At 36.8% G+C, this 15557-nt stretch overlaps 1 protein-coding gene across 31 annotated transcripts in view; it reads right to left on the reverse strand.

The window, feature by feature from the left end:
- DLG2 (discs large MAGUK scaffold protein 2) overlaps window positions 1-15557 on the reverse strand; it is a 1043894-nt gene that overhangs the window by 290876 nt on the left and 737461 nt on the right. For all 31 annotated transcript variants that reach the window (XR_010828657.1, XR_010828656.1, XM_048080922.2 and 28 more), the window contains one exon: window positions 8741-8877. Coding sequence is in view for 29 of the 31 variants with exons in the window: in XM_048080922.2 (XP_047936879.1) it covers window positions 8741-8877 (137 nt within the window). In the remaining 2 variants the exon portion in view is untranslated. The remainder of the gene's footprint in view (window positions 1-8740; window positions 8878-15557) is intronic.

Here is a 15557-nt window from a genome sequence, read left to right on the forward strand (position 1 = left end):
TAAAAAATCTGATCCCTGCCTTCTATAAATTTCTCTCTCTTTTATTTAATTATTTATTTTTGTTAGGAACAGCATTAACATACTTTTGCACTTTTAATAAATAAATGTCTTTTAAATTATTAGGCTGGTAGGATGCTGAAATCTAGCCTCTCTTAGTTATATATTTCAAAACCATCTCAAATGCTGAAAATTCACATTTTTGTCAACACAACCATATAGTTGCCCTTTATCTTCCCTCCTTTCCATGTTGTTTGTGCATTATCACAGAACAGTTGAGGTTGGAAGAGACCGCCAGATTTCATCTGATCGCACCCCTGCTCAAGCAGGGACACCCAGAGCAGGGTGCCCAGGACCAGGTCCAGGCAGCTTTTGAAGACCTCCAAGAAGGGAGATTCAATAACCACTCTTGGCAACCTATTATTATATAGTGTTGTGTTTCAACTCAACTCTACAAACTTTTTGAAGCAAAAGAAAATCTCAATAAATAACCTTCCACTATACTTCTGCTTAATAAAAGATGCTCTTAGCCAAAAAAATAAAGGGACACAAAATAAAATATCATAGCAGTATCTGGATTTTGACAACTTGTAAATTTTTTTTTTTCTTTTTCCTCTGGGAATCTAGCTGATAAAAATCATGGTAAGACTGTTTCCATCACTGCACACTTGGATATCACAGTTGTGCAACTGGAGGATAAATTACCACTTTAGAAACAGGAAATTTAGCATGATACATAGAACATTTATACTTTCTATGACAGGTCTTACTTCTTCTCTATCTAACAATGACTTTGCAGGACAGGTAGCTCACCAACTCTGTGTATAAGTTGTACAAATTTTAAAGTTAAAATACAAATTAAAGACCAAGTAATTCTAACCTAAGAAGTAATGCCTGAGCAATTATGAACTATTCTTTATACACTTAAAGGTCTTAAAAATCCTTGCAAAGTTTATATAATATCACTTTTTTTTTTTCCTCATTTCTAGTACATATAAGCTTAAATGTGCAGAATATTGTAGAAAATGAGTATGCAGAGCCAGAACGTGGTAGAATTTGAAAGAAGGTAACACGAGTGAAATCAAGATACAAAGGAGAGCTTCAAAGAAGCTGGATGAAAACTTGTGGAGAAAAAAAGGGCCCTTCAAAGTGAATGGAGTTCTGCTATAAAAAGCGTTCCAGCAAGGAGATAAAACCACCTTCCTTAGTCATTGCTAAGATCAATTTAGAATTACAGTATATAAAATATACTATGCATTCCCCAGTTTCATTCAAAAGGTAGCTCTTTGCTTTGGACCTACAATTCCCAGTATTACTAGAATGTGCAAGCAGTCATAACTTTTCTTCTTTTTCCTATTCATAAAGCAATCATCGCAAATAAAGACATTTGAATGTAATATACAAAAACGAAAACATGAATACATTTATTACATTGTTCAACTCCCTAGATATTATTGCAAGACGATTGTGGTATGCCATTTTTTTCATAAGAAAATCTCTGGATATCAACTCTCTAAACATCATGCCAGAGATGGTGATTATTAGGAAATACGATATTGCAATATTTTTTTCCGATGACTTGGGGAGAGGAGAAACTCCCATAAAAAACTCCAGGAGATACAATTTCTTGAACTCCTCCTTGTTTCCCTGAAAGATGCTTCTTTTAACTGAATTTTATCTACAACCATAAATCTGGCTGTGTTTCACTGGTTGTGGCACAGCCAGTGCATGATAAGAGAGCTTCACTTCCTGCTGCCACAACAACCATAGTGGAGGATGTAGTTCCAAAAAAAATGTTGAATCAGAGGTAAAGATGATAGAGAGTGGGAGATGTGCACAAAATACAAAATCAAATTGTACAGGGCATAGCCCCCTCTAAGATGTTGAGATATTTACGCAGAAGGGCTAGCATTGGAGCTATGTGGATGTAACAGGTACTTCACACCAACATTCTGGCTCTAGGACACCAATTTAAATAGAAATTTAAGGGGAAAAAAAAACCTAAGGCAAATGCAAAAAAAAAGAAGTTCATCTGAGTGGTAAAAGCATTTCTCAGTTCGAGAGTTGGATACCTGAGCCACAGAATACAACCATAGGAGCCAGAGGACAGAAATCAGAAAGAAAATAGGCATGGAGCAAGTGAGGCTTTTCCGAAATGTACCATATAAAGAAAATTCAGAAATGCCTACAGAAGGTGGGAGCAAGCACAAGTAGCCTGGGAGGAACAAAGAAATTGTCTGAGAAGCCTGTGATCAGGTTAGAAAAGCTAAAGCCCAGATATAATTAAATCCAGACAGGGACAGATTCTTTGTCAGTGAAATGAACAGTGGGACCAAGTGCACCTTGGCAGGTTTGCTGATGACACCAAGCTGTGTGGTGTGGTTGACATGCTGGAAGGAAGGGATGGCATCCAGAGGGATCTGGGCAGGCCTGATAGGTGGGCCTGTGTGAACCTCATGAGGTTCAACAGGGTCAAGTGCAAGGTCCTGCATCTAGGTCAGGGCAATCCCAAGCACAAATACAGGCAGAGAATAGATTGAGAGCCGCCCTGAGGAGAAGGGCCTTGGGGTGATGGCTGATGAGAAGCTCAACATGAGCTGTCAGTGTGTGCTTGAAGCACAGAAAACCAACCATATGCTAGGCTGCCTCAAAAGCAGAGCAGCCAGCAGTGTGAAAAAGGGGATTCTCCCTAAGGTCCCTTCCAACCCAAACCGTTTTATGATTCTATGAAATGCAAACAGCACCTGAAGTAAAAAAGAAATCAGGAAAGCTGTTTCTATAAACAGAAGGAATGTTATAAGACATACTGATATTACAGGAAAATGATGAGAAAAAAATAATATAGTAATTGAGAAGGAAATTGAAGATACTTACAAGTCCAATCAAAAAATATATTTGAGTGGTGGGGAAAATCAGTATGAAGTATTGCCAAAGAGATATAAAAAGACTGCTTTTTTTTTTTTTTTTTTTTCCCTAAATAGCATAATCAAGGCAATGAAGTTTAAACTTAAGCAAGAATTATTGTATTTGGAAGTTTTCCTAGATTCATATTGGAAATAAAGGCACTGAGAAGTAGCTGGAGTGAAAAGCTTAGAATCCCCCAAAAGACTACAAGTGCACTAAAAAATAACTTCATTCACAAGAGCATAAGCCAATAACAGAATAAGATCTCTGGAGGAATAATGTCTTAATTCATATTCCTTTTTTTTTTTTTTTTAAGGGAAATTGTTCCTTTCTTCTATTATTTAGAGTAAGAATTCACTCAGTGAATGAGAAAACGAGGTGATCTTTGCTTTGTCAGTGGTAATACTCGCTTTAGTGTAATATTCTACATCTGATTCAGAAAGTGGATTTTCCTGAGCAAATCTGGAGTGAGTACCAGCAGCAAATCCAGAGAATACCTGCAGTCTGCCCACTGTAAATCTAGAACTGCTGATGGCCTTTTTTAAAACTCACCATGCCTTAAAGAGCTGTGAAAAGTGAATGGCTTTCCAATCCTGAAGCCCAATCATTTGTTCTAAGGATGTAAATCTGCTTGTACTAACTAACATATAATCCCAAGGACTCCTAAATTAGTTGCATAACTGCTGAAGTCTGTATAGAAAACAATGGGCCAGCTTCAGATGACTGTGTGTTACTCACTCTGAAATTACCTTGCTTAGATTATAAGTGGGTATGGACTCAGCCTCCTGAAACACTGAAACAGATCTACTGTTTGCCAAGAAATGCAAGAGTCTGTGCTTCACAGAAAACAGATCTACTCTTTGAGTAGAGACTGAAGTGACAGGCTTCAGGCATCATGTGCATGCAGCGTGCAAGTGACACCAAATCATAGTGGATCATCTTTTTTTTTTTTTCCATTTTTCCATCCCTTTTAAACTGATTCAGGTAAAAATAAATAAATAAATAAAGTGACCTAAGGAATGAAGTGGTATGAAGATGATGCAACTGTGTAGAAACAATCATATAATGAGAGTATCATGAGAAGGAATTAAATGGGGAGCTTATAGCTATGGTATCATCCAAAAACTGATTCTAGCAAATCTACCTTTGAATGCTAGATACAGCATTGCAAGCCCAGAGTCAACAGTAGTGTCAACCTGGCTCAGAGCCTAGCGCTGCATCAGAAGGGACATAGTCACCATACCCCCAGAGTTGCTTCTGTACCAATTCACTCTTCAACTCAGACTATTTACCTTTTATTTACCTTTTTACCTTTACCTATTATTTACCTTTACTGTAATGTGCTTCCTTTCTGCTAGTCAGCCAGTACAACTGACAGATTAGGTACTATCTGTTCACATTGCTCTGCCTTTGAGTCTAATGGGGTAATGTCTGTACTTCATTAACTGGCATAGCTGCCCAGTGCTGCACCTACCTGAGCAAGGAATCATAGCATCATAGAACGGTTTAGGTTGGAAGGGACCTTAAAGCCCACCCACATCCAACCCCCTGACATGGTCACGGACACCTCCCACCAGCCCAGGTTGCTCAAAGCCCCACCCAAACTGGCCTTGAACACGGCCAGGGATGGGGCATCCACAGTGTCTCTGGGCAATCTGTGCCAGTGCCTCACCACCCTCTGAGTGAAGAATTTCTTCCTAATATGTGTGCACTAGGAGTGATCTGAAATAACTGAGGGTCTGGATGATGTGAGATCTACTCTATACACACCTGAAGGGGGTTACTTTGGATTACACCTAGTCTGGCTCTTCCAGTAGGATGGAATGCCTATTAGCAGCTGCAATGACATGCTCATTTAGAATGCTTCTGGAGAGCATCTTCATAAAAAAACATCCAATTTGTTTCCTCAAAGACCAACCCACAAGACAGACAAAATCATCTTAAAAAAGCACTTCTGATCTGAACCAAATGCTAACATAGATGCACCTTAAACTCAAATAATATTCTCTGATTACATTAACGCAGACATGATCCTGCATCCACATATGATCTAAAATAACAGATATCGGTAGCTGATCCTGTAAGGCAGAGATTGACAGTTCTAAATCACAATCCCATCATTGCCCTGTGAAACCACCAAGTGGTAACATGACTTTTTCCAGCAGATAATTGGATGGGAAGCCTGAACTTCTGAAAAGGAAAGTGGCTCCTGTTTTTTTTTCCTTTTGTTTTCGGCAATAAAACAGAATCAAGTTAAATCTATTGGTATGTGAGTAACATCACTTTTTCCTACAAATATAAATAGTCCTACAAAAGTATGATCTCTCTGACTGCATAGGCTTAGAAATAGACTAATGAATGATGCCTAAACATGTAAGGGTTTTTAGAATAGGAGACCAATTTTTGAGTACTTAATAAAATACTTATGAGATAAATATTATCTTAAATCTTCTTCTAAATCTTGATATTTTTAGAGCTTTCCCTGAAAGAATATCTTGCTTCTAACTATTAGCCTTGTTTTGTACAAGGAAATACAGTTTTACACTGATTTCTTTTATCTGTTCTGTAGCCAAGCACTTCCAAAGTGAGATGATTGTTTCAGATTAAAAAAGGTAATTATCATCTGAGAGGTGACAACTTCTTAAATTGTTTTGCAGTTCTTCCTGATCATCATTATCAATGAGCTGGAGAATATGAGGAGTGCACTCTTGTCAAGCTTGCAGAAGACATGTCATCTAGGGGGCTGGTCCACATACTCGAGCGCAGGGCTGACATCCTGGAAAGGCTGGAGGAAGGGTCCAACAGGAACTTCTTGATATTCAATAGAGAGAAAGAGTAAGTCCTGCCCCTGGCACTTCCTAGCCCCCTTCAACAGCTATGTGGAACAGCCCTTGTGTCCTGGTGGACATCAAGCTGGGCATGAGCCATCTGTGTGTCCTGGCAGCAAAGAGGGCCACAGCATCCTGGGCAGAATGCGCACGAGCAGAACCAGGAGATGCAGGGAAGGGATTATTCCTCAGTAGCTGGCACTCATTAGACTGCAGAAGTTTCCTATTAGTTGTCAGTCTTCAGGGGAGAGCTCTGGTCTGTTCATTTCACATATACCTACCAAAACCACTGAGTTGAGTATTTGGCTGGAGCACTCTTATGTTTCCTCCAGTAATTTTACTATTGGGTAACTAAGAATTATCCTACATTGGAGAATTTCCATGTGGAAGCATTTAGGATAATAAGCCACAAGAGCAGGCTCAGTGCCACAGAAGCATAACTGCACAGATATGCCCCTGTATAGATTTCACAATAATCACAATGCTCAATATTTACATAATACATCTTGTGAATGCTTAACACACTATTAGCAATCTGCATTTAATAACTGTAGGAACATCAAACTGTGAAATGCTCAGATGGCACCTCATTGTTTTACATTTCAATATTAGTTTTGATTTTGCAGCATCTCTTCTATTACATCTTAAATTTTAATGCATTTGATTTGCATGTTCTTTGGGATCTGAAAGCATTTTACCCAAACTTATCAGAACATAGACACAAGAAAAGAAACAACCACTCCAGCAGCTGCTGAGAATTCCAGAAGGATGACAAATTCTAGTAAATTTTACAGAGAAATGTTGGAAAAGAAAAAGATCAAGAAAGCAAGCACTACTGAGAAGAAAAACAATGAGGAAGTGTTCAAATATATAATAAATAAGGAATCAGTGAAGCAGCAATAGGACCATGCAGGTGACAAGGGTAATATTGTGTTGATAAAAGTGGTAACACTGCCAAAAGAAAGTAATGAATTCTTTCACTCACTTTTCACAAAGGAACATGAAGTAAATGCCATGAACTGACAGATACTACCCAGGGCAGAAGAGAAAAATATTAAAGATATTCAAGAAAACCCACAAGTTATAAAGAAATCAGGGTGTCTTGTCAGAGAGAACCAGAAAACACAGCTTTTCATCTCCATGAATTTAAGAAATAGGTTTTGGTCTTGTAACTTTATCTCCAAAATGTAGCAGTTAAGAGCAAATTGATACTAGGACTTTCTTAAGCAACAGTGAAAAGCTTGGTCTGGAAGTACGGGACTATGTGTGTTATGGAGAGCAATATTATGATTGACTTTTTTCCTCATTTTACATGCAGTGATAAGAAGAGATGATGGTAAGTAATGAACTAGTGCAGAACAAAAGAAAAGCAGTATGAAGATGTGACATCAAACATACTGAGGATGACTTCTGGTCATTTTCAGAGGTCAGATTCAGGAGTAAAAACTTGTCCCAGTGGAGAAACCTGTATCTATTTGTATCTGACTGCAGTGAATCGTAGGTTAAGGAATGAGAAGAGATACTTAATAGGCAAATCCTAAAAAAAAAAAAAAGAACTAGAAAAATAATCAATTTCTACATTGTGATGTAGAAAATTGTTTTTCTACTGAAATTCATTGTAATTAAGTGACACTGGAGGCAGGGAATGCAGTGTGTCTGTGTTTTGCAGATATTATGTATTTCTTCAAGTGAATTGGAAGAAGTTAAGAGTAAGGTAACAAAAATTTGCAAATCACACAAAAACCAAGAAGGAATTATCACCAGAGAAAGAAACAACAGCTGAATACAAGTAGATTTTCTATACGGTGCTAAAGAACAAAATAAAGAGCAACTTTGGCAAATATAAGAACACATTTCTATGGAGAAATGAACAAAAACGTCATTAAAGAGCAGGGACTTGAAATTCACTGTGCTGAAAACCTGAAAAGAAGAAATGTCAGAGAAATGTTAAGTTCTAGTTTCATTCTGCTTTGATTTGCTAACATTATTTGATCTTTAAGTTGTTTTATCTGTCCACTAGGGTTAATTAAAAAAAGCTAAAGTCACCAACACAGCAACCAAGTGCCTTTTATGTTGTGTTTAATACCCTGAAAATGAATGGTCATCTTCACATGCGACTGGAACACGGTGTTCCCAGCCAAATAAAGAAAACTTCAGATATATTTTTGCAAGCAGAAAAAAAGGCCACAGCAATTTTTCACTGCTTAGATATCATGTCACAAAACAGAGCTACTGCAGTACACTTTTTTTCATGGCAATGACTGAAAATATATTTCTCTGCTTGCTGAAATCTACGCAAATGCATTGACATGAATACAACTTGACATAGATTAACTTCTGCTGATTCATCAGGGTCAGGATTTCCCCCTTACAAAGAATTAAACAAACTCTGTGAGTGGGAAATAATTATCTACAGGGAACAATATACTAGCACTGCAAATATCAGGAAAAATTTCCAGAAGTGAGATCCATCAGAGAAATTAGAACACTTCCTCAAGGATAAAAGATAGAAAATGTATCTTTTATAACACCTAAATGGAGCATCTACATGAAGCATTCATGCATATAGTAATATATAGGTAATAGTCCACTGGCAGTGGCTACGCTTGAGAGTTTTGTGGCATATTTTACATCTTATCACTTTCTTGAAATGGTCAGTAGAATCAGTTGTGCTGCAATGAAGTTTGTGTAACACCTTCCTTTAGAACTTTTGTGGTACATTTTGACCTATGCGCACAATGCATTTATTCTCTTCTTAGTTAAATGACTGTAACAGCAATAAAACACATTCCCTTTTCTTCACAAAATATTGGTTTCCCAGTATATTTCTTCTTTAACTCTAGTCTTAGAAATACATATGAATAATGGGAAAAAACGGAGATGACAGAAATCTAACATAATTATTAGAGAAGTTGTAACGGTTACCTTCATTAAAATGTACAGTAAATAAAATTCCCTACATGAAACAACTTTCAGTCATATAAAATCCAATTTAAATTTGTCATACTTACCATAAGAAGTCTATCTCCAACCTGCAACCTCCCATCTTTTTGTGCAGCTCCTCCATCGATAATCTTGGTGACATAAATGCTGTTGTCCCCAGGGATGTGTTGGTTTCCCACCCCTCCTGCGATACTGAAACCCAGACCTGGAGAAGATATGAAAAACAAAACATTATCAGTACATGAATAACACTAAGTAAGAGTGTAATTGTATAATCACAATATTTTTTAAAGAAATGCAAACAACATAACAGGTATTTGAGGGGTCATATGCTTTCACTTTTCCTTGGAAGTTGAGGGACAGAAATAAATCAATGAAACTCCTTTCCACGTACAATTATAGAAAGGTAGATATAAAAAGAATCAAACCAATGATAATTTTACTCTAATGTCTTGTCCACACCAGGGGACAGTGCAACCTACATAAACAAGTTATTGCACAACTTCTTCATGGTGGAAATTTCTGCGGACTAGTAATGAAACTCTGAAGCTTGGATTTCATTTTAATAAATATTGGTATAAAATAAATCACAATCTATCACAAAAAAAAAATAAAAGTATTCTTATTGTCCACAGAGTTTGAAAAAATACTGTGAGAGGTGTACTACAGATTTTGTAAGTTTCTGTAGTACCACATTGAAAGATCTGAGAAAATGAAAAATAAATTGTGTAGATATTTTGACTTAATTCTGCTTTGCATATTTTTCCAGGACACAAATATCTTTGCCTATTCATATATAAAATAAGAAATTGATAGTTCACATATAACTTTCTCTCAGTGATCTGTGAAATTCTTAGATGAAGACCCTAAGGGCCAAAATTTGGAGCAGCATCTACATCCTGACACGATTCAGGAAAAGGAAGGAAAAATAAATAGATGTTAGTATGAGAAAAAAAAAAAAGTTTTACCCTTTTCCTACTTTTCCTATCATCTGACACACTACATAAACAGACAAATCATTGCTCTCACTTGTAATAACATTTTTATCTCTCAATCAGAGAAAAGACAGAAACTACTGTGCTCCATTTCCATAAAAATCTACTTTGTGAGGTTTATTTTTTATAGATCATATATCTAATGGGAACTTCCATCTGAACAAATAAGCTGTTACTGACAATAACCTGCTTAGATTATTGCTTGAACCAGGCATTTCTCTTTTAGCTGAATAAAAAAAAATAGCTGTATCTACATACAGAATAATAACTAGTTTTATCTTTGAAATACACGGTGTTCAGTCATTCTTAAAACAAACATATTAGTAATAGGTTCAGCCTGAGCAGTGAAAATGCAGTAGAAAAATGAACTGCCCAGAACTTGGCATTTTATCGGAAACTCACCAGCGTGACTGCTTGTGCACTAAAACTTAAGCAATGGTTTATTTAATACACACAGGCTTCTTTAGCAGCTGTATGAGGACAGAGATAAGATTTTTGAGTGAATTAAATCTCAAAAAAAAGTGATTTTTTTCTCACACTATTTTAATTTGATCATTATTTTTAGCTTAAAAAAATGTGAAGTCAGATAACATAATGGGCTACTTCATGGATACTGTCAAAACAGTAAATTACAAAAAGAAACCTCTGAAATTATATCTCAAATTGAAATACTACTTAATTAAGATGACTATTAACAATACACATGAAGTTAATTCAGAAGTATGAGATAATTAAAATAAAGCTTTATTTAATTTCCAGCTAAAGCTGGTGATCACTGTTACTATTTATGTTCTACTGCTGGGACAACTACAAGGATAAAAAGATTACATAAAGGTATTCTAAGAAAACACCCAGAATTAAAATTTTCTTTAAAACATTAGTTGTGGACTAGGAACAATGTTCCATGGTGACATAATTATCATCCTTTTGGGAAAAAAAAAAAAAACACCAACAAAAAAACTGCACGTTTCTATCAGTAAAATAAAGCTCCAAGAGTATTCCAGAATGATGATGACAGGCACAGGAAATGAGTGGGCAGCTCACTGCAGCTGGAGAGCTTTCTTCAGCTCCACTGCTCACCTACAGCATCAATGTGGGAAGATTAGGTTATGGTATGCTTCAATCCTCTTCTCTCTCCTTTATTAAAAGTGCACACTTATAAAGGGCAAGGACATTTCTGGCTGTATCGTACCATATTTTGTGCAAAAGGGTTCCTAATTCATCCTTGTCCTGCTGCAGTATAAGCAAAGACCATTGCTTCTACTTGATGCAGTGCTGAGAGGGGTGGTGGGGTGTTTTTTTGGTTGTTTTTTTTTTCTTTCTTTCTTTTTTTTTTTTTTCCCATGGTTATATCACAATTGACATGTAAAATCACAAAAACAAAAAAACAAAAAACCTTATAAGGTGCTACCCCATTACAAAAGTGAAGTTCACAGTGATGAAAGGAGTACTTTTTTCTGCTTTTTTGATGGACATAAAATGTGACTGCATGGGGCTATATTATGTTGGTAAGCAGGATCTGCCTTTGGAATACATGTAATCAGTCTCAAGTATGAAAAGGTGTAAAAGAACAGAACAAGACACGTGGAAATACTGCAGGGGGAAGAGTGAGGGTGGGTGGGAGAGCCAACTGAGGAAGAGAGAGTTTCCATGGGTTTTCTATCTATAATAATCTGGATCCATTGCGTAATATACTTGTATGCGTTAAAAGATTGCATCTTGGGAAAAATGTGGAATGGAATCACGGCAACATTTAATTTTACTGAAGTTATTTTTGCTAATTGCCAGAAACACTAGGAAAGTATATTACAATAAATCTTTTGGGTAGGATTCATCTGGCCAAATGACATCAGACAACTATGCTAATTATTTATGATACCTTTATAATCAACGAAAATTCATTAAAGACTTTTAGAGGGTGATTCATCTCATCTCAAACAGGCATCTGAAAGAGACAAGATGAATCACACTCTTGGTTTCTGAAAGGCTGAGGGCTGGATGTGGGAATAGGTGGGTGGGATGATCAGTGATACACAGGTTCACAACCCGAGTTACATTCTCAGCTCCAATTATAATGAAGGTCTCTGCTTTGTTTTCAGACCTGAAAAAGGTTTGAGCATCTACGGTTTGGATCTCTCTTTTAACTGGCTACATCGGGTCAGTATTTCCAATTTTTACTCTATTGTAGAAATGAAGAGTCATTCGAATTTAATGTAACAAAGGAAGCAAGATACGTTTTCTAAGCTCAGTCGTTTTAATTGCTCTGTTGAGTTCAAAAATCAAAATAGAATGTTTAAATGTAGAACCTTTTTCTTACTGACTCCCTGACTTTGGTCAGTAAGACTTTGCCATCAGAATATAGAAGAAGGGGAATCACTTTGAGAATTGCCCTTCATCTTACTTCCTATTTTCCTTATTTACTCTCTGCTTCACAGCAACACACCTGCTTGGACAGAGAGCCCAATTTCCTCATAACAGGGATTAGATGGAGAAAAAGAGAAGACTACTCCAAGAGGAGAAAGGGAAGAGAATTGGCTTTAATAGTGGTGTATGCATGTCCATGTCACACAGCTTCATTTAAAGCCACTGTAGGCACATACAAAATTGGTCGACGTATAAAATAGGCAAACTGAATCAAACTTTATTTCCTTCCATTTCCAGTGGGTGGGTGTTTGTAAAATTCATCCACCTTTAAGACCCACAAGTGCAGGAGCTAGTTTTTTTTTTTTTTAATGGTTAATCCAACAACAGGTACTTTTATATGTTAATAATAAAATCAATGTGTAAGACACAGGGGATATGTCCACACTGTGAACATATTTTCCAGAGTAACCAGACAGGGAACCTAAAAGACCAATGACTGCTAGATAATGTCAGCTTTGTAAAAAGAAGTGAAGTTAAATGAAACTCTCACCAGTAACCCAAATGGGATTTTGTGCTTGCTACTATCCTACACAGAGAAACAGGTTTATTTTAAGCTAGCAAACAGAAAGAGGATTTTACAGGGCAAATCCAACATGAGCTCCACAGTCTTATCTGAGAAGCTCCAAATAATGGGGCAGCCAAAGATAGTCAAATTTAGGTCATAAACTTTAAATGTAACTGAGATGTGTATGATTTGCAAATATTTAACCAAAATAGTGTGCTCTAGAGATATAAAATGTGTAATTCTTAATTGCTGAATTCCTGGTTTTACCACAGCATCCCTTATCACCAAGAGACAGACATCCTCAACACTGAATACCTTGATGAAGCCACAAAAAGCACAGGACTTCTAATAGAAATATTAGATTACAAATTAATGAAATACGGAGAGAAATGTGCATGTAAGCACAAGAAGAACGAATAAGGGTTAGAAAAATGTTGTGTATTGACAGCGCAGAGCATTCCTAGCAATAAAACTGAAAATGAGTCGTTTCTGTCAAACCTGGAAGGTCTGGGCTCTATTAAGACCGCAGCACAGGTGTCTTGTCAGCAGAAGACCCTGTACCATAACATCAGGATGCTGGCAGCAAGGTTACAGCATGTTCCATATGCCATTCCCTTGCCTGCAAGCCCAATGGGAAAGCAGATAATTGCAATAAAGATGTGTATTTGCTAAATGAAAAAACAGACAATGAACAGCCGCTGTGCTTATAGCTTATGGAGGCTGAAGAAAGCAATATTCTGAAGTAAAGGACCACCCCATAACAATGGTGGACTCTTAGACAGTACAAAGCATCTGTACTAAAATTAGTTGATGGTCACCAGTCAAGAAAATGATAAGGGATGTGGTAAGGTTTCCATGTCCCATGTCCTTTGTATCACACAAGAGTGAGCTAGTCCCCCTCAGCACAAGCATCTTAGGGTTTTTGATGTGGGTAAAAAGAAAAGTGAATGAAATAGATGACAGAATGAGCAGAATAAGAGTGTAAATAGGTAACATATGTAGAGATTTCATGAATAAATACTCCCTTCTCTTCCTGTATGATGTCTCATTGTGTTTTGCTACAACCATTTCCTACAGGTGTGAAACAAACCGATCCGCTCCAGAACACTGTCTGAACGCAGATTTCGTAAAACTGTTCTAGGCAGCAAAACAAGCTAACGCAACCACAAAGTACCCATGCAACACCCTGCACACTGAGGCCCTTCCCTGGCAACACCTGGCTGTGGGGTGGGACACCCCACATTGACCATGCTCCTGTGAACAACCGGAAAAGGCAAATGGAGGCAGCTCTCGTCTTGCCACAGACCAGACGCTTCTACAGCACCTGGTTACAAAAATTAGAGCTCAGTGTTGAAATTACTTATTACTTGAAATTACTTTAAGCTTCCAGAGCCAACGTTTAGGTGTCTCTTTTTTTTCCTCTGAAACAGGGAAAAACAGGATCATACCGATGAACCTACTCATGAATTCCTCAAACCTGGAGCAATGAAGTCCAACACAGTCCTCTAATTAATCAAATTCCACTTAGAGGGTGGAAAGGAACATGGATAATATAAAATGCTTTCGCTGTTATCAGCTGATTGACTTGTTTTGACAGGCTCACAGTTATATCTAGCGCTCTATGAATAAACAAACTAAAGCAAGGTTAGTTATAAACAGAGGAGAAGCAGGGAATATACCCTCCCCCCCCCCCCCCCTTCCCTTTTGTTCAAGCCTGTAGCTGCCAGTTTTAGTTTTTCTGGAGGAGAGATATAGCACCTTATAACTGTGGAAGTTTAATATGCTTGTTATAGCTGTGACTTATGATTAATGTTCATTATTGACATCAGTTTCATTTATTATTTGTTATGCACAAAAATGAAATATATTACAAAACAAAAATTAAAATGTTATACAATAATTAAACAATGATACAAGGAGGAACTTATCTTCCTCTACAGAGCTTTCCTTCCTTCCTTCCTTCCTTCCTTCTTTCCTTTTTTCTTTCTCTCTCTCTCTTTCTTTCTTTCTTTCTTTTTCTTTCTCTTTCTTTCTTTCTCTTTATTTTATTTTATTTTATTTTATTTTATTTTATTTTATTTTATTTTATTATTTTATTTTATTTTATTTTATTTTATTTTATTTTATTTTATTTTATTTTTTTCTCCCTCTCTGTCTATCTGTCTGTCTTTATTTTTCATCCCATGGATCAATTCCTGAGAAACTATTAATCCTAGAAATAATGTCATTTTTTTTTTCTCTTGTCCATGCTGCAGGGGTAGATTCAAATATCATTTGAGTGAATTCTTACAACAATTCCTATTCCTGACTCATGTCACAGCTTATACCAGAAGGAGTTACATGAATAAAATTTGACTACATTTTGTTCTGAGGATGAAAAAATCAGTCTAAAGTACAGTATGATTCATAAAACTTTAACTAATATTCATAACAAGCTTAAAACCTGCCTACTTTCATTGCCATCTTCAGTTCCCATTTCAGACCTGTTCCCTTCAGAGGGCTCTTCGTGAGAAACGATTTGGTAATAGCCTCGACTGGGAAGAAGGCCCAGCCCCCTACAACGCCAATCATGACCTGATGTCCCTTTCTAAATAGCCCTGAGTTGAAAATTTAAAGTATCTTACTGATTGTTTTTGATTTTTTTTTTTCCATAAATATCTAATATTTTAAGTTATTTCTCAGACGTCTGGTAGAATGTATGTTGAAAGATGACGTACAGTGCCACCAGGTAAAAAGAATATTCTTTGAAACCACCTTACACAAGGAGAAAATTATAGCTCATTTTACACTGTGTGTGTCCTTTATGCCTTCAGCTATTTATCCAGCAGTTGTCATGCTGCTCCTTTGTTCCTGCCCATAGCCATTTTTACTGTAATTATTTTTATTAATCCCTATATTCTGGCTGTCAGTGCGTCACCTTTCCACACTACTGAACCGGCAGAGATGCCAGATTACAGTACA

Source organism: Anser cygnoides, chromosome 1 (genome assembly GCF_040182565.1).
Source record: "Anser cygnoides isolate HZ-2024a breed goose chromosome 1, Taihu_goose_T2T_genome, whole genome shotgun sequence".
Lineage (NCBI taxonomy): Eukaryota > Metazoa > Chordata > Aves > Anseriformes > Anatidae > Anser > Anser cygnoides.